Source organism: Cicer arietinum, chromosome 6, assembly GCF_000331145.2.
Source record: "Cicer arietinum cultivar CDC Frontier isolate Library 1 chromosome 6, Cicar.CDCFrontier_v2.0, whole genome shotgun sequence".
In the NCBI taxonomy this organism is placed as follows: Eukaryota; Viridiplantae; Streptophyta; class Magnoliopsida; order Fabales; family Fabaceae; genus Cicer; species Cicer arietinum.
The window spans coordinates 10,380,838-10,404,526 of NC_021165.2; the positions used below are offsets into that span (position 1 = coordinate 10,380,838).

Here is a 23,689-nt window from a genome sequence, read left to right on the forward strand (position 1 = left end):
GTTGAACAACTTGTCGACTTCGGTGAAAAGTGTCAATTTGTTTATAACCACGGGTGTCACATCTAAATCCAATCTCGACTGTTCGATCATTCGGTCTTGTCGGATGACGATTGGTTTCGAGCAATTAGCTTCAGATACATAAACTAGAAGTGCATAAAATATATGGTTAATTGAACCATATTAGTAAATTAGATTGTACTAAAGAAAAAAACTAAATCAATTAAATGATTTATGAATTGAATTGCATATTCAAAACAATTAAGTTAACCAAGTTTAATTCAAAAAATACTTTAATTATTATTTTTTTTTTAATCTCAATTAAGATTATTTTTTTCAAAAAAAAAATTTAATCGTTTCTTTTTTCTTTTCTTTTTTTTTTGAGAAAAAATATTAAAAAAAAACTGAAGATTTTTTTAATCATTTTCCTTCAAAATACAATCAAAAACCTTTTCTTGAATTTTTGTAATCGGGACATTTTGTAGTTATATTTTTCTAGAAATAATTTCGAAATTCTTAATTGAAAAAAACTTTTTACATCTAGTTTTCTAAAAAAAAAACTTTTATCTCAAAAAAATTGAATTTTTTTTGTCAAAAATTTTCAAAATTATTTTTCTAAAAAATTAGTTTGAAACTAATTTTAATTAAAAATCTGTTCAAAATATTAAAGTAGTTTATATTTATAAATCAGTATTAAATCTGTTTAGAATTGTACTAAACTTAATCCGAGAGTAATTTTCAGTAACTAAACCAAATCATTAATATGGTCTAATTTATTTAATTTTTACAACATAAACACCCATGACATAAACTCAAATCAACTCAAACGTGTCTCTTTAAAAAAAATATGTAGCAAAATATGCAATTTGCTACCGTTGTTTTTCTATATCATACATAGAGAATTAAAATCCTTTTATTTTCTCTGCCTGAATCTAGTCCAATTAAAACACCTTATATTTTTTTTTTTATAATAATAATAGTAAAATTAGTTAGTTTTAGTTGGAGAGTAAGTTCATCCAATAAATATATATTCAAAAAATTCATCAAGCAAAAACAAAGAGAAACTAGAAGTATAAGAAAGAAATTAAGATGGAGTCGAGGAAGATGAAGGCCTCCATGGTCACAATAGGATTAGGAATGATGGGAGACCCTTTAATCGTCTAAGCAACTTAACATTTCTTGCCTCCTCTGCCATAGTTTATCTTCTTCATTAAAGCAAGTGTCGAAATCATGTTCATCTACTTCATTTGAATAGATTAAAGCAATGGTTGCATTTTATTTTATTTGTTCAAGCAACGTTTTTGAGAAAATGGAGAAGAGTAAGAAGAATGTGTGGACTATGGAGTGAAAAGAGAGAGTACTATCTTATAAAGAAAGAGAGACTAAAAACAAAGCGCGAAAAAAGAGATATAAGATACTAAAAAATAACTGTTTACTCTTTTAAAATTTATTTAATAGAACGAGACCACTTTAAACGTAGACACCATTCAAACGTAGACACCATTCATGATAAAAAATATTAAATGTAATAATAATAATAATAATAATAATAATAATAATAATAATAATAATAATAATATCTTGTCACCCATACCGGTGTCCATCTTCCGACTCTAAATTTTCTTTTTATTTCAAAAGCACTAGTCTCTCTTTTTATTAAATTTATATACATAAATCTAATCTTATATTTAAATTAAAAAACAGCTACTAAATTTTTTTCTAATAATTTTATTTCTTGAAACACATAAAATTTTAAAATTGGATCAATTTGACACTTGATAGATCGGTCCGATTAGTCCATTTTATAATCAAAATTAATTAAACTAAATTAAAAAGACTCAGTTATTTTTAAGAAGAAATATTGATCTTCCATCTCAAAATATAGAATTTAACTATACACTTCAATTCGTTAGTAAAAAGTTTAATCTAATATTAAAAAATAACATGAATGATGCTACTAAAAGTTTCAAACTAATAGTATTTTTTAAACATAGTAAACAAGTATTAAAAAATAAACGAACAATTGTCTTATTTGTTAGACTAAATTTTTATGGCTCAACTCATACTAAGAGTCTGGACTAATTGATTGGGCCATTGAGTTGGATCTATTTTGATAGCTCTAATATACTTAGACAGGTCTCATAGCGGAATGACAAGAACAACGCATATATTCCCGCCAACAAAACCCTGTTCCCGCCATTTACATACGTATAACTAGGCGCCAAATTTCACTGTTCGAAAGAGCGCAGCAGCCATGAACGTGACCCGAAACTCCCGCAAGCGGAGCCACAAATCTCAGCCCATCTCTGGTAGATTCACCCGCAGCAGTTCTCAGCTCTTTTTACACCGTAACCGCTCCGGTCAAATTCGCCCCGACCCCGTTCGGTTTCCGAGACAGATGAAACCCTGTTCCGTTCCCGTTCCGAAACTGGTGGAACCCTGTCCCGTTCCCGTTCCAGTTCCTTTTGATGGAAACGGTGCAAGGCAAGGATATTCTGATTCGGAATTCAAAATTCTCATTGACGACATTTGCAAGCAATATTCAGAATCAGATCCGGAAGACAATATTCTCCTTAATGATCTTTGCAAGAAAGCGAAACGTGACGACGATGACCTACCTACCGCTACGACGAAGGACCTTCGCGCGAGGCGAGTTTATTCCCCACAGTCAAACGCCGACAATTCCTCCTGTCTAATCGGAAGTGCGTTATCCAATGGGAGTTCCGCTGATTCCGATCAGGAAATAGCTGAATTAGGGTTTGGAACGTCGACGAGTGCTGAAAACAGCGGCACTTATGTGGACGGTGTGACTGATATTCCTGATTTAGGGTTTTCTTGTGAAACTCCAAATTTCGACCAGGGAAACATTGAATCTTCAGATGGAAGCGGGAAATTGCAAGATAACATGCAAATTGATGGAAAAGATGGTGTTTATTGTATGGAGAAAATCGATGATTTTGATGAAGAACCCGTACAAACAACACCACCCGACGCTGTGATTTGTGGCAACTTAAAACTTGACGGAGATGCAAGGAAAACGGAAGAAGCGCTTCCTGTTGAAGATAGCCAGAGAAATTATTCTGTTCTCAAGAGAAAATCTGTAAGAGTCTTTCACGCTTTCAAGTTTTATTTTACTCGCCGCTTATGGGTTAGTCAAACAATCGAGATTAATTTAAGTGCATACAACATTTTTACACATTCATCAAATGAAATTATAAGACATGTCACTTTGATAGGTTAGGGCTTAACATATCTTGATAAATATTTATATTGCTAGATGTGATTAGATGCATTTATACAAGTTGTATCCTGGACATTAGTTTACAAAGTACTGCAATATGTGATATTCTGATCTGAATTTTTTGCTGCTCTGTCAAAAGTTAATATGGTTTTACAACCGGTGTTGGAATCTTGATACAGATACGGGGACTACGTTTACCAGGGAAATTATTCAAAGCCCCAGGTTCAGTCAGTTACAGAAGGCTGTTTCCGTATCTATTGGATATTATGGGAGATGATTTTGGTAATTGTGTTATGCTGAAAATCCCTTATTATTTATTGATTGCATAGTGTGGATGATGATTTAGTTTGATATGTGGGATGGATCTAAATGGCCTTATAATTTGTATAGGTATACCTAAATCAGGTCTTTGCCATAAAGATGAGAAGGTAATGGATGGCCTGGGATTGGAACTTCATTTGTCATCTGAAAATCATGAACCTACAACACCTGAAGTTAAGACTGACAGTTGCATCATACGTGATATTAATGTGTCAAAACTGACTTCTTCACCCATGCGATTAGATATGGAAGAAGTGAATGGCAAGTGTTTATCTGCAGCATATGTGGATGGTAAATGCGTGGGTGAATCAAAGATTGATTCAACTGCTGATTTTGACAGTGCTAGAGATGTTGGAAATGCTTTGGGCCACAATGACTTTAAGCAAGATTCTATCCACCAGAATAATTTTGATTGTGCTAAGGATACTAATCACAATGTTTGTACCTCAGAGCAGCTTGTTGTTTTGAATGAAGATTGTATACCGATGACTTGTGATGCTGAGATATATGATAATTCAGAGCTGAATGTAGACCAAATGCAGAGCATACCTCAGAATGCTTGTCATGTCAAACCTATGGATTCAACTAGAAGTACCCAACAGAATGCTATTGAACCTCATAAGAATAAACATGTAAGAATTTCTAATGTTTTCTAATCTTTTTTTTCTACCAATTGTGGGTTAGACATTTTGTATTTGATCTTTACTATATTATAGATAGATATGCAGTATGCTCCCTAATACAATTTGTTTAAAATCTTAGCTGCAAAAATATTTTTTGAGGAGTGATGAGATGTTTAAGTTTGCATTGTAGTGGCTAGTGAGTTTCTAATACCCCACCCGTGCTTCCTTTTGCTATTATATACATATACATGGTTTTACATGTGGTGGTAACTTAGATATATCATGTAATCTGGGATGTCTATTCAGGTGCCTAGACCATATTTGCACGGGAAGTTGATCAAAAGTCCGGGTTCAGTCAACTATAGAAGGTTGCTTCCATTTTTAAAGAATCTTAACAAAGATGACTCTGGTAACCACTGTGTTCTCAACCACTTGCGTAATATAAATTACATTTGGTGTTAGTTGGTTAGATGTGGACAATGAAGGAGCTAGTTGTTTTTATAGGTACATCAAAGTTCAGTGATCAGACTCATCATAGAAAACAGGAGGTGGATTTGTATGCAAATAGATTCCAACTTCCTTTGCCATCTCAAAGTGAAGAAGCTTCTATTGTCACTGGCCCCATGCACGACAAAGTTGAGTCTACTATTTTGGAAAACATCTTAGTTAATCCTGCTGTTATGTTATCTCATGATGACAGGCCAAAACTGATATCTTCCCAAGACTTCTCTGAATTGCCAATGCATTTGGATGTAAAAGAAGCTGTTCATGAGTGCTTATCTGCATCCTCTGTTCAGGCACAGTCTGAGAAAATTGTGATTGGTTCTAATGATGAATGTTTGAGTGAAGCAAAGACTGATTTTCATTGTGTTAAGATTCTCGCAAATGGCTTTAATCAAGTACACAACATGAGATTGGGACAACACAATATGGAGTCACCACCCAAAGACCAACATTTGCCTAATATTAGTGATGATATCTTCAACCTTTCATTTGAGCACTATTCAAGCCAAGAAACAGGTTTCACAACCAATTGTGATGAAATAAATCAGTTTGTGAATCTGGAGATGCATGAATCTGTTAACAGATGTCCTCCTGAAGGTCAGACTGTAAGCCAATTGGATGCTAATATGATAGATGCAGAGGAGAATGAAAAAAGCAGCCTTGCAATTTGCCAAACCGATGATGATGTGGTTTTAAGTCATGTCAACATCTCAAATGAAGAACCTAGACAACCATCAGAGAAGATTATCTCTGAGAAACCGGAGTTACCAGACATGGCAGAACATGGTGAAAAAGCAGGAAGTCTTCTGAATGGCCTAGTTTATGGTTCAAAGATGCCTTCAAAAGGAAGCAGTAACAAATATGCTAGTTGTGCTGGTGTTATTAAAAATGGATCTGAATCCAAGACCACACCGGTAGGAACCATAATTCTTTTATATATCTCCAAAAGACCTATATTCTTTTATGCCTCTCTTTCTCGTTGATTAAGCCAATACTTTTTCCCTTATTTTTATTTTTTTTCTTGGAAATATATTTGATTATGTGATTTTGAACAGGTTCTTAATCGTTGTCCACGGGATAAGTTGTTGAAACATGCTGGATCTGTCAACTACAAAAGATTGCTTCCATTTTTGTTGAATACTGTGAAATCTAATCCCAGTAAGCATCCGTTCATATTCTTTTGGAAGATATCATTCAGCTTTGTAATTCTTTTTCAATTTATTAAATCGGTATCATGATATTAAAACTTAACTTACACCACTTCTAGGTCCTTCAAATAATGATCATCACCCAAAACTTCAAAAGCTTTTGGATCAAACACCATTTCTGCCAATATCATTTACAAACTTGCCAGTAGCTCCCCTAAATGATTCAAATGGCAATTCTGGTGCTAAAAAAGAAACAGGGTTTCAAGCTAGTGATTTAATTAATAATAGTTCAAGCCCAAGATCTCAAACTCCTGAATTTCAGTCATCACATGGTTCATGCAAAGTGGTTCAACTACAAGATGAACATGTCGTATTAAATGGAGGAAAAACCAATGAGGAAAAACCACCTGAAACATATGGATGTTGTCAGAGCTTGTCCCAACTGAAAGTCACAGATCAACTTAAATCCCCTGCGGCTGGTCTCCAAAAAGGAATTTTGAGAAGAAACCCAAGAGGATGCAGAGGGCTTTGCACATGTTTGAACTGCGTTTCTTTTCGTCTTCATTCTGAAAGAGCATTCGAATTTTCTAGAAATCAGCTCCTAGATGCCGAAGAGGTTGCCCAAGACCTCATGAAGGAACTATCCCATGTCAGAAACATGTTAGAAAATAGTGCCAACAATACTACTGCTTTTGACGGAAGCCAGGTGAGTGCCGCATGATCTTTGACTTGTCTCTAATGTGTTGGATAGAGACTGACATGACTTGTACATTAACATCATTCATTTTCTGTTGTTTCTTCTCTGATCATTTTATCATACCTGTAAATGGTTACTTTTCTTTTTATCTGTTCGCAATGCTTCCTGTGTTTTTGAAAAGAGCAATGCTTTTTATCATATGATTAAGCTTTTGGTGGCTCTCAATTTTGTAAATCCCTTCAACCGATAAGTTTGATAAAGACGATAATTATATCCCAGCAATGCCTCTTGCTATTATTACATTTCACAAATTGTTTATTTTTCTCTCTTATGATAAAATTTGTCAAATATTGTGGAAAACTATCTAGAGAGATTTGTATACATTTATTTTCTTGGGTGAAATATTTAATCTACAGCTTTCGTATCTGACAAGTTTATAACACTTTGGTTACCTCGAGAATTCTGCCTCTATTCTAGTACGAGGGCACCCCCTTGTAGTGAGAAAATCAAAGTAACTTTGCCATTGTCATTTTTTAATGCATTTGAGCTTATAACTTGATTGTCATAATTTGTCTACTTTCTTATTGTTCATATGTTCCAGACTTAATCTGGTTCATCCAAGGTGTAGCTAAATAAATTCAGTCATTTTCTCTATCAGTTAAAAGTAATAATGTAGCATAAAAATAATAGGAAAATACTAATTAAGCGAAGACATTTGTATGTCTATATTTTCAGGTTTTAGAAGCATGCAGGAAAGCATTTGAAACAGAACAACTTGCAAAGGACCGCCTTAGCCAGATGAATGATGAACTTAACATACATTGCAGAACACCGGTATGTGCATTGTTATTCCCAAAATAATTTTCTCTGAATAAACAAATAGTTTATTTTAGCTTGTTTAATGCAGAGTCTGCAGCGACCAAGTGTCAAATTTTCAGATAATGTTAAAGAAAAAGTCTTTCAATCAGGCAGCCAGATAAACGGCTAATTGCATCTTACACTATCTATCATCAACGCAGGTTTTTTTTTCTCCCTTAGGAGTGAAACAAATATCAGGGCTGTGTTGGAAAGCTAAATAGCGGGTTAATGTGTGTTGATATTTCTAGCAGTAGGAGGAAAAGTGAGCGAGAGAAAAACCTTATAGAATTTTTTTTTAGTCCCATATTAGTTTTAAAGCTTTCATTGAATCTTTCCGATTTCCCCCTCATCTCTATTGTTTCCTCATATTCATAAACGGTGTAATAATTTCATAAACGATCTTATCCATTATCCATCAATGAGCAAATATTGTATATGGAAAATGGTTAATTTAGTTTTGTGATGTTACAATGATTTGTTGTCGAAGTGAGATGTTTTCTTTAGAAGTATGATAGAGTTCAATAAAATATAAATAATTGAAAAAGAAATTGAATTATTTAAAATTGATTTAATAAGAAAATTTAATTGATACACTTTATATAAAGTTATCATAACTAAGTTAATAAATCTTAACTAGTATCTCGTTCAATTTAAAAAAAATTATTTATTTGTATAATTTAAGGAGTAAAGTGTCCAACTTCTACCATTTGAAAGTCCAATTTAGTTTTTAAATCCATGACAACATTAGCTCAAGCTATGATGGATCACGGATCACTTTAGTATTTTTAGGCTATATTAATTAGTTAGGACCTATTCATCCCTGAATTAAAATTATCCCCATTTACTAAAAAATAAGTTTCGTAAAATCCTTATAATGCTGACTTAAGGAGTTCGAGTTAAGAATTTATTTTTGACATTATACTTACGTATCTTGTCAAGCTATGTCTATATGGACTCGTTTGTGTCACAAATCTAACGCTGGCCTTAATAAAAGACACACCAAACATTTATTTTATTTATTTATTTATTTTTATTCATTTATTATACACTACATTTTTGGGGTGCATGTTGCCATGTTGGTATAAAGTATTCGATTATTTTCAGTATACAGTGGAATGATGTTCGCTCTAACTCTTCCTTGTTTCAATCAAGAAAGAACATAAGTCGTTGTTTGGTCAAATTCATGCGATGGGTCACGGGAAAAAAGGTTCTTATATTCTATTTCTAATAATAAATTATGAATACACGCTATCAGATTAGATTTATATGATTTAATTATTTAAAATTTAATAGACCAACAAAATTAAATAAAATGTGTGTAGTATAAGATTCATGCGAATTCTCCGTCAGAACTATTGGCACGTTTTATTAGTGTGAATTATTCAAATAAAATGATGTTGTCACGGATCTTGGTTTCCTATGTTTATGCTGCCCGTGGACTGCTTCTACAACTGTGTCTGTGAATTTTTTCTCCTCTATATTTTTCTCAAAGTCTTTAATTTTTGTTTGGATTTATCAATCTAAAAATATTTTTTACATATCTGAATTCTTATAAAGATAGGAATACGATAAGAAAGTGCCTTTACAACTTGCAAAATCTATTGGTTATTTGTCATCATTTAAAAACATTAGTACATACTCTATTAACTAGAAGTCACCCATTGAATTGAATTTGAAAAGCCCCCTATTAACTAGAATTAGAATCCTCTCGTTTTCTTCTATAGGAAGCATTCCCTACGACCCTGCTACATGCCAAAAAATTTGTATACTCTTCTATTGCTGCTAACATAGCAACAAACTTAATTAATTTCATTGACGTTGGCTTAATTGATAAGAATTCAACTCACATATTTAACAAGGTTCAAAGATCGAATTTCACTGTCGGTATGAGAATCTCGGTAGTTAGCCTCTGAGACTTAATCGCCTATTTATATTAAAAAAAATATCAAACTTAATATGTGAATATTGTTTAAACTTTATAAACCATTTATTTGATATCTCTAGCCAATGTGACTTGTGTTCACTTCAATAAAATTATTAAATAGTAGTATTTTTTTAAAATATTCATTTATTAGATTTTTATATTAAATATAATTTATTATTATAAAATTGATTTGGAAAATGAAAAATATCTATTTTTATAATCTCTTTTCAATGTGAGAGTTTTATTTATCCCAATCCGTGAATTAGACTCATGTACAATTTTATATTAAATCTAATTTATTCTTAATTAAGAGGTAAATGTCTTTTTCCCCAATATAAATTATAAACTTAGAATAATACTTTTATTATATGAAATGAACCATAAACTTTACAGGGTGGATGAGAGACAACCTCATAATCTAAGACATATTTTACAAAGACCATTAAAATTAATCAAACTTAAGAAACAGTAACATTTTTGTTGATCTCTTAGAAAATTGATTAGTGGGTACACTCGAAAGGAAGACCTTGTGGAAAACGCTTGAGATCATTACAATAATTATAAATCATGAAGTACTTTTGAACCCATCTCAATCTTCTCCTGCCATAAGCATCAAGTTCATTTATTTCCCATTCAGCATTATTAGAATTTGAATAAGAGTTGGATGAGAATTGAGTGGCTTTGAAGTTTCGGTAGTAAGCTGTAAAGGGTGCTTTGGACCAATCAGTTTTCACCAATCCACCTCTAGTGGCCCAATCATCTGCATTCCACAGGCTGGAATAGATTCTCATTGCTTGGTTCTTTGGAAAAGGTACTCCAAGAGATTCACCATTCTTGAATACCCTTATTGGTATGTTATCAACCAAGAATCTGCATTTCAATCCCATTCATGCAACTTATTTAAATTTATCTACTACTTGTAAAACAATTTAAGTGTCTTTTATCTTTTGATATTTATACATAAACACTTATAAAATAAACATTTATGTTATAAATATTTGATTACATTATTTATTCATAAATCTCAAAATTACATAAAAAAAATGAATGATTAGTATACTTATAAATAAAAGTGACTTACATGATGTGTTGGGGCTTCCAAATGAGGGAGTAAGTATGGAAGTTTCTGGTGGGGTCAAACCAGAGGTAGAATTGTTGTTCTCTGTTACCTTTGCCTTGAGTGAATATGTTTGTGTGAAGAATATAAGGGTCACCACTTGTGTTTCCCAAAAACTCAAAATCTATCTCATCATGTGTTGCCCCTTGGGATGACAACTGTACCAAATCAAATATAAATTTATTATTAATGCTATGGCCATAAAATAAAAAGAGCTTCTTTTTTTTGTTATGTTATTGTTTTAGTAACAATCAAGTACATATTATATGAAATTATCTTTATTTTCTCATTAAATTTTGCTACTAGATTAAGCTTCAAATATTATTGAAGAAAAAATTTATTTGTAAATATTCGATAAACTTAAGAATTTTTTAATTTTAAACCAAGACATTATCCATTGATCTTAAATATTTCTCGTACAAAAAATGTTTTGGACCAAAGTCAACATTAGCTACCTTCCCCTGTCACGAGCAAGTGAAATTAAATTCACCGTTTAAAAAAGACCAAGTTGATTAACTAATGCACATACATCAATGCATGAAAGCAACATGGAATGAATATATAAAGCAAATGTTGTTGACATCAAAGTGAAATTCTCTACACTAACTTGTTTTTATGGGTTTGTTACAATACAACTTCTCGTGAGTGCACAGTTGAGTTTGAAAAATGTTGTCTAAAGTGTAAAAGTAGGTCAATAATGGTCTTATTCTAAAATCATGTTCATGAAGAATCAATACTAAAGTTAGCTATAATTCTAAAAAACACCCACAGTCTATAACTTTACTAGCAAGCATGAGAAAGAAAATTAAAAACTGATGATCAAATTAAATGAGTATTGTTTTAAAAAAAAAATCTGGAAGAGTAAAATTAATACTAGTGACAATCTTAATGATCATTTTATAACTACATCTAAAGTAATTTTAGCTTTCGTCCTTCAAAATTGTAAGATTAAATTTGTAATACCACAAATTTTATACTCATTTCATATCATTTTAAGTGTCACATTTTAAATATACTTGTATTATTAAATAATCCATATATATAACTGTTGTATTACTATTAATTTCAATACCAAGCAAAAAGAGGTTGTATAAAAATTATGGAAAGAGTATTAACTTTAAGAGCAATATAATGAAAATAGTTGTATAAAAGTAATTATTAAAGTAAAAAAAAAGAAGAAAAACATACGTAGTAAGCAGTGACAGTGCCAGCAGAGTTGCCAGCAACAAGCTTAAGTTGCATATCAATTCTACCAAAAAGGTACTCTTTCTTTGATTTGAAGCCAGAGCCAGAGACTTTGTCAAGTGAAAGTGATAAAAGTTGACCACCATTGAATATTTTAGCACGATTATCACCCCATGTTAGATCAAAGTCTTGGTAGAAGTTAGCAGCACAAGTAGGTACCATAGAGCAAATTATAAATATGCAAAGAAGCATAAACACATGAAAATTGTTATTATGATTAGAAGTAGAAGCCATTTTGGACACAAAAAAAAAAAAGAGAAAGAGAAAGAAGTATTTTGAATTTGATGATGTGAGGGAAAGTGTTAGAAAAATGGGTATATATATAGTAGTAGAAGAGAAAGAGAGGTATGGTGGGACTTGTGATGGAGCAATAAGTTGGGGATGGGGGTCCAAAAGCTGGTGCCAGCTTACCAAGCTTTTCAAGCTGGAAGCTTTTGTTTGGGCATTGCTTATACTTTCATGGATTTTGGAACTTTTTTACACCCCAATTTTGAAACTATACGGTCATACAAATTATATAATATTAACTTTTTTTATTATTATTTTAAATATAATATATTTAATTTATTATATAAATTAAATATATAAATTTTTGTTTATTAAATTATAATTTAATTTTTTTCATAAAAAATAGAAGAAATCATATTTATTTAAAATAAAATATTATTGATAATTTATTAAGAGGCTGTCATTTAAAAGTGACTAATTTATATTTGTATTGTACAGTATATACATTGTAAAAGAAATATATAATATAATTAGTATGTTGAGAAATAAATAATTAATATAGTTAAGCTTTTGAAAATTTCCTTTAGAAAGGGATAAAGAAAATTTATAAAAGAGTTGAGGCAATATTTTCTACTTGGTTTAAACGTATATTTTTAGGTGAAAAAAACAATTTTTTTTTGTTTAGAAGCATACATATGATCGATCACATGTGTAATTTTTTTTTGAAAGTGGAGATGGAAAATATGTTTGTTAAGTTTGTGGACAAAATGCTATATCCATATGAGTAATACGAGTAATGATTGTACTTGTGTCCATTGTGTTACTATGAAAAATAAAAAGAATTTTTGAATTATTGAATATTGAGGTAGACCCATCTTTGTATGATTTGGAAAAATAAATTCTTTTGAAAATTGGTTATGGATGCCAACTGGATGTGGTATGGATGTAGAATAAAGCCATGAAGGTATTTCTAGTACTACACAGGACCACCAATCATGAATTATGGATCCAATAAGATGACGCCATGTGGCATGGTTCAAATATTTGGTCAATTACTCTTTATATTTTTGAAAAATTCATGTATCACATTGACTAACTATAGATAAGGTTGGTGTAACTATTAATATATAAAAAAAAAACTAAAGATAAGGCTAGAAATAAGTTTAGAGATCGACAAAAAGAAATAAATAAATAAAGTTCAAAGAGAGTTTAGGCAAAAAATTTATTGCACTTAAAAATTTATAGATATTACTAAAGTTTAATGTTATGTTTAATAAATAATAATAGATTGTGGATAAATTAGTTGATAGTAGATATAAATGTATTTATAGTAATATTTAATATATTACTTAATAATTGATAATGAATAAATTAAATAAATAAATTAAAAATATTTGATAAAATTATTATAATTATATCAATCAGTAAATACAAAATGATCTAAAAATATTTTTAATTAATATTAATGTTTTTTAATTAAAATAATAAAGTAAAAATAAGATAGAGTATATTATATTATAAATTGTAAACTCAATTGCTAATTAAAATAATATAAAAAATTCAAATTCATAAAAAAAATCTTATAAATTTATAAAAAAATTTATTACCAAATAATTTTACTTTAATCATACGAGTTTATACGTTATAAACTTGCATTTTACCATTGCCAAACTCACATTAAATATTCTTCCCTTTACAAATTAGTCTCTTACTATCTAAAAAATTATATATTTGACCCTTAAAAAATATAAGTTATGTTAAAAAAAAGAAAAAAAAAATCTAACATGCAGCTTTACCACAAGGGCATGTCTTAACGAGATCCAAAATTTCAAACAGTACTCATCTTACAATTTGGTTATGTAGAATTGATCTTAAAAGCTTTGGTGTTGCGACTCTAAGGCATTAAAAATTAATTATTAAATATAAGAATATGAATTTTGGGTGTTAGAAATAGATAGTCACGAGAGTAGTAAAGATATGGTTATCCACATCGGTGATGCTGATAACTCTTTCTGCTTTGTCTCCGTTTGTTGTTGCATATTTTGAGTTTTAATTTGTCTTTTCCAATGCTGACAACACCTCAACAAATTTGGATGTGCATCGAATATATAAACTATACAATATGCATTTATATCTCACGAGACTACGCCGGTGCATATCAATATCAAAATACATAAATTATTAATCACACAAATTAGTGGTGCTTCAACTATAAAGTATAACCTAACCTTCAATGTCACAATTACAACAGCTAGGGAAAGTTTGATTTTCTGATCAATGGTCCAAATATTGAGTAAGGATCTTCACCGTTTCCAAAATCAACGTTGGAACAAGGGTGTCCATACAAGAGTATGGATAGGGATCTAAATAGAAATCAATCCACTAGCAGTGATTTATTACTTATCCTTAATTTATGCTAACGAGTGATTTTAGAATATTTTTAATAAGAATATGAATAAAAAAATTGTATTATAAAAACCAATTTTTAAATTCTCAAAAACTAAATATATAATTTTTAATATAATATTTTTATCTTTAAATATTTAATAAATATCTCGTAACACTTATTCATATTTTCTAAATAAAAATATTATTTATGTTATTTGTATATATTCACGGATATCCACATTTTGTAATATCTATGGAAGCCTTACAAGAGAAAAAAGTTTTGGCAACAAAACATCATGAATATCGATATGTCACGCTAATTTTGATAATAAAATATTATTACATTACACTCTTATTTAAATAATATTATCAATTTACTAAGAGTATCCCATGTGCAAATATATTTATATCCACAATACGGAGGTAAGTAAATTACACTTCATTTTTATTTAAAATTTTAATAATTTATATATATATATATATATAAAAGTTTTCTCACTTATATATTACTTCTTCCAATCTTTAATATAAATAAAAATATATTAAAAAACATGAGCATTCCTAAATTTAAAATTATATAAATCAAATTTTTTATTTATTTATATTTAAAATTAAAATAATATTAAATATTTTATATTTAATATAAAACTCTTATTAACGTTTAATAAAATCGTTATTTAATTGTAGCCATACATTCTCCATGTAATAATGTTAATTAACCTTGACCGACTAGAGAATTGCAGAGTCAGAGTTATTGATTATGGGGAATCAAAGTATGGCAACCAGCTAGCAGAATCTCCCGACCTTTATTTTTGAAAAGTCACTAAAATGATGATGCCTTATTTAAATCAGTACTAGTTTTTTTAATGAATGTTAGGATATATAGCACCACCTCAAATGGACCTGATTTTTATGTGAATAAATTATTTTATATACAAATTTTAGTGGTTAATTTGTTAGACATAGAGATAAAAAAATAAATTTACGGCAAAGATGGAATCATGAATTTAAAAAAAAAATATTATTTCAAAGTTTCAACTTATATCTGTATTTAGTTGTATTAAAAAATGATTATATCTGTATTATTGTTAATTGTAGTCAGAGGAGTAGTAAGAAATGTAGTAAATTTGAATAAAAAAATAATTAATATTATAAAGTGAAAATTATTTTGAGATAGAGAAAAAATACAACTGAAGCACTTTAGGGAACTTCCTTTTGTGAAACTTAATTAAGGATGTTGAGGAATGAGTTTATAGAGTTGATTTGAGAAAGCCAATTATGGAAGCACTATTATTGCAAGTGACTATAAAGTTTACATGAAACATAAAAGCTAAAAAACGAGATGAATGTGAGTATAGAATTAATAGACAGGGAAATTGCTGAATGCAACTAAATTGGTTGGCCACATGATATATAGTTTCACATATAAACAGGTATACATTAATTCATCAAAACTACTTTTTTTGTTGACAGAATTAATGAAAGCTGCTCATTCTTCTTCAAATAACATCTTTCATGAAAAAGCAAGATCATAAAAAATATGTGATTTCATTCCCCTAGCTCAATAATGAGACTTCTTTCTCACAATCTTTTATGGCATATGCTTTTGGTGAAAGAATTAAAGTTAGGTATATGGCATCAATTAGTGGGTAGTGACAATATTTAATGAGAATTATTGTGGAATTAAATATAATGGATGTATCATGATGATATGTTAGTTAGCATGATATTCTCTTTTAAGAGGAAGACATACACTTTCCACACAAACTACTAAGCAATAATTTCAACTTAGTGCATGTTTGAGCTCACTACACTTCAAAGTTTTGACAAAATTAATTTCACTGCCAATTAAAATATGTAGTTATTATCATTGATCCATGAACCAAAACACAACAACTGTTGTTGCATTTGAGTTTTGATCTAACTGACTCTGTATTGAAAATGGGTGTTTAGTAATTTATCATAAGAAAGCAGAAATTGGGTGGAAGACAAAGTAAGTTAAACGTTTAAAAACCAGAAATGGTGATAATGAAATCTGTAATTTCTTTGATTTTTCTGTAAATAATGTTAAACAAAATATACCATAAGTACTTGAATGTTTTTGTGGTTGCAACCTGCAACATAATCTCCAAAATCAACATTTTATTTTCCATACAAAACGTTTTTATAACATAAAAAATTAAATTAAAGAAAAACACTTCATGCAACACCAATAAAAACCATCAAACTCAGAAATGCCTTGCAATATAATTTACATTAGTTGAAGTCTGAACATAGGGAACTCAATGTCATTGTAGCTTGCAATATATACTCTCATAAGTTCAGGCTCAACAATATGTTCAGTTGGGTAAAACAAGATTAAAAAATAAAAATAAACGGCTACAAATTGATAAGATTATGTTATTTTCTCGTTTATTTGTGAAGAGAAATGAAGGAATAAATAAGTTTGATAAAAGTCCTACTAGTCTAGAGTAAAGTCCACTCAGTCCATCTCATTTTATAAAAAGTCAGTATTTTTTCCTTTTGCAAATGTCCAAAAAAATCTATTCACCTTCTCTTCAATTTCTTTACTCTCATTTTCTTTTTGTATCCAAACAAGGCTTCAGTGATAAACCAGGCCAGAGATAACCATGTTAGCTCTTACAACCCCAAATTAAATCATTAGCAATCTTACCATCAACCGATGCGTCTCCGAGTGCTACAAGATATTCAGTTGATGCACTCACACAGTCACACACTTGACAATATGCAAATCTAGACAGTCCACATGAACTAACAGAAACTTAATAATGAACACATTTCATATGGAAAGAAGAAAGCGTTTCATTCAAAATTGTGATGATGAAAACAAAGAAGAAAATGAAAAATACAAACTATCCATTAACATTTCATATGGAAGTTAGTATTTAAGATTAAGAGTATGCATTTGCAGTCAGAAGATTGTCATGTAATAAACCTAAATAAGTTTTTGTCATGTGCCTTGCCTTAAACCTAGAAGCTAATACTAGAAGTAAGGTGACATGACTGATCAATTTTATCTATAAATCATCCTGCACTATTGCCGATTGGGGTTGGCTGAAACATCAAATCCAGGAGGTATGAAAATAACATCATCCCATTTCGATGTAGAATTTTCCTGCAAAATTATTTTTTTGTTAGTTTCAATTTTCAAAATAAATAAACTCCTTACAAAGAAAAAGAATAGATATATAGAGAAAAAAAAAACTCTCCCACAAAAAAAGAGGGACTAGCAACACAATGGGTTGAATGAATCTATTCCTTTGTATTCCATCTTCAACACAGCAGTAACATGACACTCACCTTCATTTCCTTTATTACATCCTCTAGAGCAGTTACCTGAAAAATAGATTATGGGGTAAGTCTACTGAAGTCTGAAAAGAAAGGGTCATGCTTTGAGGGGGACTGTTGATTATTGAAATATGTACCTCAATGTCCCCTTGTCCATTAGCATGTTTTATTCTATTCAGCTGACCAGATGCCCTTTCAAGTGAATTTTCCAAGTCCTCCTATCAAAATTTCAAAATGTGTTAAAGGAGATAAAATTTAGCTTCATTTATAAGCTATAATTACCTAAACTCAGGTAACTCAATGCAGGCACATTAACTACACCTTTCTGAAGAAAAGTGGACGATATTTCTTATTCTGGCTCTGCAATACCAGACTTCTGGACTGAAACACACCAATAGAACAATTCAAAACATTAGTTCAGGGATTCCAGAAAGAAAAAAAGATGAAGTGCAATCACAAATTGTGATCCCTAATATATTTGCAAGACATTTGACCATAACCAGTTCATAGTGTCTTTATAAACATAGTAATAGCACAAACATCATAAATCCATTAAACATATGGTATATTTGCATACCCAACACCTTCAAACATCCAACGGCAAAGGAGTTTTTTAGGTCACCATTGGTCTGTATGTAACTCATGCTTGTCAATAGCTACAGTTTCGGTACATATGTTAAAAAGTAAAAGCAAAGATGCAGAACTGATATAGAAGATTTGCCTATTGATGGTTATTATGTGTCTGGCATTTGCAGCTTTAAAGTCACGGGGAGAAGAAATGAATCATGTTATAGGAATTCATGAATGGGAGGCTAATCTTCGGAATGAAAGAGAGGTGTGACAAGAATTTTAGATGGTCTTAAACTAGAAAAATTGAACATTTCTCTTTTATAGAGAATTAGTACTTGTTAGGGTCGCTAGTCAGCAAGCAATGACAGAAAGATCCAGAATGTCATGTCATTTACATGAAAAATTATGTCATGACACTGTAACAAAGACAGAGAAAACATGGTTCACAAGCATTCCACCAATGGATCTCATCAACTCAACACAAATTCACAATTCTCAGCTCTATAAAATCTCAGCAAATTCATAATTGAGAAGGTCTTATTGGTCGCTATAAGAAAAATTTCTTAGAAACACATCCGAGAGAGGACCGGAAATGTTGAACAAAGAATGAACATGAGCATGTGACTATTTTCTGAAATCATAAACATTGTACAAAAGGACTCAATACAGGAATTCTTGTAACATTTTACTTAAGAAATAAGAGATTCCATAAATTATATTTAAAAAAATATTTAAAGAAATATGTTGTTTCTAGGAATGGGGGGGCAGACTAAGCGGCTTTATGAGTCATATGTTGAAACTTTCACACTTATCCTCTGCCAGGGAAGCGTGGCTGCAACCCCAGTTTGAATGTAGATCCTCTCCCCAACACAGAAATATAAATCATTTATGTAAAAGTAACACAAAGTTATGACTCAATCACAATTAAGACCACCACAGCATAACAGAAAGATAGAATAGGTACTGGAAATGAGTATTAATTGTACTCCCTCCGGAACAAATATAAGCAAAATGGTATTAGAAAAGTAGATGCATTTGGTCCGAAAACAAGCAGAAATTACCTCATGAAATTATATTAAATAGACACCAGGGTCAGAATAAAAGATTACAGAGTATATATCTCATTCTTTCTGATAAGTTGACTCTTTCCCCATTTACATGAATAAAATCAAATGTACAATTTATGTACACAAAAAAAAATACACACGTTACTCCGTGAACTTCACAAACCACCACTCAGCATCATCCGTCTGTTTACTAATGCTTCTCAAACGAAGACCAAGTCAATCCCCACCAATTTTGAAAAGGGTTTTCAATATTACAATCACGTGCTTCTAAGATACATTATTATTTTCTTCTTTTCCTTTTTCTAAAACATTTCCTTTTCATTTATGTATATGCCTGTATGATCTTAATCTTTCACCCAATTTTGCATAATCTTGCTACTACCTAGAAATAGATACGCAGCATAGAAGCTCTGCATTCTCTGTTGCAAAAGAACAGACAAGGCTGCCATTGTTGAGACCAAGAACTGAACCCCAAATAAAATCAGTCATTTCTTCTCTTTTTCTTTCTCTTCTCTCCCACATTAATATTTATATAGTATTATTAACATGTTTTCAACACAGGAACTAAGACACAAATGACATATTCATATTTATCTGATAGAATAACCTGGAAAACTGGAACGCCAAAAAAGTCACCAGAAGGAAAGCCAGATTTTTCCCTCTCCTGCAAAGCACAAGCATAGGCAATTATTACTGTGAAGCTAAAATGACAGGCAACAATCTAAGTAGGTACAGGTGAATTTTAAAACTTATATTAACTAATTTTAAACATTGCACCAAACCGGTGTAAATATAATCACTGGTATACCAGAACAGTCAAGCTATAATTCTGGGTATTTGTGAGAACAAATAAAAATTCATGGAGAATTCTTACTAAGAAGTTTTCCATCCACAAACTAATTTTATCCCAAAAGAAAGATTTGCCACCACAAATTGCATACAAAGTATTAAAAAGAAATTAGTTCAAGGAGACACTTCTTTTACTCATTTTCACCATAAAGTGGCAAGTGGCATCATAATCAATCAAAATTCAAAGAATATCATTGGATCTAAACCAAAAGATAACATAAAGAATGAAGAAGAAGGCTTATTTGTAAGTTAAAGGTGGAGGGGTTACAAAGATATATAGAACGATTCAAGTTGTTATGTCTGCAAAGTCAACAATGCAAATACTTAGTTTGATTGGCTCTTTGCCATGGTATACAAGGCACTTTTTGGGTATGTTTGGGTTGATGGTACAGGTGGAATGAAGTGGAATGGAATAGAATAGGCTAGTTAAATTTTAAAAATGGATGTTATCTATTCTATTTCATTCCACTCTATACCACTAATCCAAGCATACCGTTGGAGAAATGGTCAAAATTCAAATCCTTTTCTCTTCCATTCTGCAAAATATGAGTAATAGTAGTGCATGTTTTGTTCAATATTTTAGATAATTTCAATAATCTAGTTTGGTTTAGATATTGTAGCTAATAATACTAGCACCCAGACTTTCTTAGAATAATATTAATATAAGTGCATGTTTGGATTAACGATGAGTTTGTCAAAATCACGGTGGCAACATGATTTTGTTGAAGTTCCAAACATGTAGATTTCAGGATGAACTTGAAACCCCATTTGCACAGAAATTGGAAGGTAAAATGAATGAATTAGAAAGATGAGGGTGAGTGATCCAACAGGCAGATACTCACATGCAGCGCATTCTTGACTTGAGAGAACTCAGGTATCAATCTGAAGGCAACACCATTTACCTTGAGTTGAAATACCTGCAAAACATGACAAACAAGTTTCCAATATAAAAATTAAATAAACCATTGTTTTTGTGAGTTGTTGTCACTAAAGTCATGAATATATTAAAATTACCAAAACATCTCTAAGTACATCTTTCGTTAGTAATTTAAGTCAGTAATTTAAGTCAGTAATTTAAGTATGTGTTTGGTTCTGTGATGACAAAAATTGACTTTGAATAAGTTGATTTTAGTTAAAAGTAAGTTGAGTCTAAAGTGACTTATGTTTGGATATAATCACGAAGAAAAAAAATGAGTTGAACGATAAATTTCAGTCTAAAGTTAGAATCAAGAGTGAATAGGCAAATTGGTTCTTCAAATTGTAAACAGTCAAATTAATCCCTGAATTTTGTAAATTGGTAAATACATCCCAAAAATTGTAAAATAGTAATCAAAACAATCCATATTTAAATTGTTGTCATTAGAGATTATAATGTGACATGTTAATTAAATATTTGATTCCTCCACGTTGATCTCATATCAATATTATCACAACGTGTATTAATTTTTTTAAGAAATTTAAATCTTTCAGAGACTAATTTGTCTATAATTAATTCATGCACAATTAAAATTTCTTACAAATTTATCTTTAAAATGACAAAATTTCATCAACAACTTTGTCCCCGAGAAGATGATATTGATGTAGGATGAACGTGGATAAACCACATATTCAATTATACTGTCACATCAAAATATCTAACTACAAAAATTTATGAAGGGACTATTTTGATTGATCATTTAAATTTCCAAGGATGTATTTGCCAATTCACTAAATTCAATTATTAATTTTAGGCTTACAACTTCAAGGACCAATTTTTCTATTCATGCTATAATCAATTCTAGAGGCAAAATTAATTCATGCACTCACTAATTCATTGGACTAAATTGACATATCCGAGACTAAACTAACTAACAAAAGATACATTCAGTATCCAAATTGACTAACAAAATATGCATTTATGTATATTTTGGATATATTTAGAGAGTATTGTGACGCCACATTTAGAACTATTTTAACAATTTCACGCATAAATTGAGACATAAATATTAGTAATTGAAAGAGCAAAAGAGATAGAGTGAACCTTGTTGAGAGCAACGGGAACGACTCTGGAACCTTGAGGCATTTGAGGGTCAATAGTGGTTACTTGATGAAGGAGCGCTTCAGCGTCCTCTTTTTTGAAGCAAAAGAGTCCAATATTTTTACCGGTGGAAGCACCGGAAACCAACAAGAACTCATCTGTGGCGTTGCTGAGGGCGTAAACGGGAACGCCTTCAAGACGCTGTTCGATTACCTCCGTTGACATGGGCCTGGTAGCGTTTTGGGCTATCCGGGCCCATGGAATAGGGTTTGGGCGACGGTTAAGGTTAGTGGTGAGATTCTGGACTAGATTACTGCAGTGGCTTTGAAATTCCGATAATGCTTTGTGGAAATTGTCGAAATTCATTTTGCGGTTGTGCAGAGAAATGTACTGTTGGGAGGGAAGGATATTGAATGCTTTGTTCCGAAGAAAGGTTTTATTTTCTTTTTTTCTTTTTCAAGCAGTTAATATTTTATATTCATTAATTATTTGTAGTCGTTATTTCATTTTATTTTTTTTTAATTATATCAAATTTTAATATGAGTTTTGTTATTAATTATATAAATAATAATATAATTAGTTTTAATATGATTTTATAGTAAGAAAATTCTATATTCAATTTCAAAAATATTATCTGATTTGAATTATTTTTTATTTATTTATTTTAAAAAAAAAATCATAAAATTATCAAAATCCTTTAAGAATTTTACAAGTTTATTGAAAAAATTTAGAGATTTTGAAATTTCAATCTTAGTAGTTTAAAATTAAAATTATTTGTATTATTATTTATAAATATAAAAAATGAATTTAACATAAAAAAAATTAAAGAATTAATTTATTATAAAAAATAAATAACTAATCTATAATTTTCGTGTAACTTACATGATAGCATAATAAATTTTACCTTTTTATTTTATATGAGCAATATAAGAGAAAATAGTATAAAATTACTTTTTTTTTTATTAAACATAAAATTATTTACTTTAAAAATTTATAGTACATAAATAACAAGGAAGTGCAAAGTAATTAATGATTTTTAATTAAAGATAAGTTGTTTAAAAGAATATGAATATAAATTCCAATCAAAATAATTTTTTATCAACTTTTATTTATTTATTGAACGAAATTTTTATTAGTATAGTTTTTTCATAACAACCAAAGTACAAACATTAAAAATAATAATATTAATAATAATAACCCCTCATCAAAAAAGAAAAGGATAATAATATGAAACTTACAATGAGGTTTTCTAGTTTAAAAATTTAATTTAATTCTTATACATAGGGAACGTTTTTGTACTCTTGAATTACCTATCAATCATTTTAAGCTACATCATTTTTTTTTATATTTAATTATATTAAGTAAATTAAGTTTTTCTTTATAGATAACGACATCCATCTTTTTTAATGGATGTATTTATGAGTTAGTTTTATAAGGGATTGTTTTGAATGGTTTAGTATATATTTTGATTATATATTTGATATTTTTTAAAAATAAAAATAACATGTATATGTTTGGTTATTATGTCATTTTTTCAATTTTTTTAAATATCAAATACATATATAAATATATATTAGATATATACT

At 30.1% G+C, this 23,689-nt stretch overlaps 3 protein-coding genes across 4 annotated transcripts; 1 reads left to right on the forward strand and 2 right to left on the reverse strand.

The window, feature by feature from the left end:
- Positions 1-2,139: 2,139 nt before the first annotated feature.
- On the forward strand, positions 2,140-7,875 carry LOC101498638 (uncharacterized). 2 transcript variants are annotated; one of them, XM_027335695.2, is made up of 9 exons: positions 2,140-3,097; positions 3,418-3,520; positions 3,629-4,191; positions 4,489-4,591; positions 4,675-5,600; positions 5,742-5,844; positions 5,954-6,540; positions 7,267-7,365; positions 7,439-7,875. In XM_027335695.2, exons 1-9 carry the CDS (start codon positions 2,252-2,254, stop codon positions 7,517-7,519), a joined length of 3,411 nt encoding a protein of 1,136 aa, XP_027191496.1. In that variant the 5' UTR covers positions 2,140-2,251; the 3' UTR covers positions 7,520-7,875. The 2 variants fall into 2 exon arrangements, with proteins under 2 accessions (XP_027191496.1, XP_004504380.1); XM_004504323.4 differs by having other exon boundaries at positions 2,141-3,097; positions 4,687-5,600.
- Positions 7,876-9,648: 1,773 nt separating this feature from the next.
- On the reverse strand, positions 9,649-11,983 carry LOC101498965 (xyloglucan endotransglucosylase/hydrolase 2). The gene is made up of 3 exons (XM_004504324.4): positions 11,619-11,983; positions 10,395-10,588; positions 9,649-10,183 (listed from the first exon to the last, which is right to left on the reverse strand). The coding sequence occupies exons 1-3, from the start codon at positions 11,907-11,909 to the stop codon at positions 9,814-9,816; spliced, it is 855 nt and encodes a 284-aa protein (XP_004504381.1). The 5' UTR covers positions 11,910-11,983; the 3' UTR covers positions 9,649-9,813.
- Positions 11,984-17,096: 5,113 nt separating this feature from the next.
- LOC101499284 (protein TIC 22-like, chloroplastic) lies at positions 17,097-22,541 on the reverse strand. The gene is made up of 7 exons (XM_004504325.3): positions 22,107-22,541; positions 20,929-21,003; positions 19,845-19,901; positions 17,922-17,981; positions 17,738-17,818; positions 17,613-17,648; positions 17,097-17,427 (listed from the first exon to the last, which is right to left on the reverse strand). Exons 1-7 carry the CDS (start codon positions 22,467-22,469, stop codon positions 17,347-17,349), a joined length of 753 nt encoding a protein of 250 aa, XP_004504382.1. The 5' UTR covers positions 22,470-22,541; the 3' UTR covers positions 17,097-17,346.
- Positions 22,542-23,689: the final 1,148 nt, after the last annotated feature.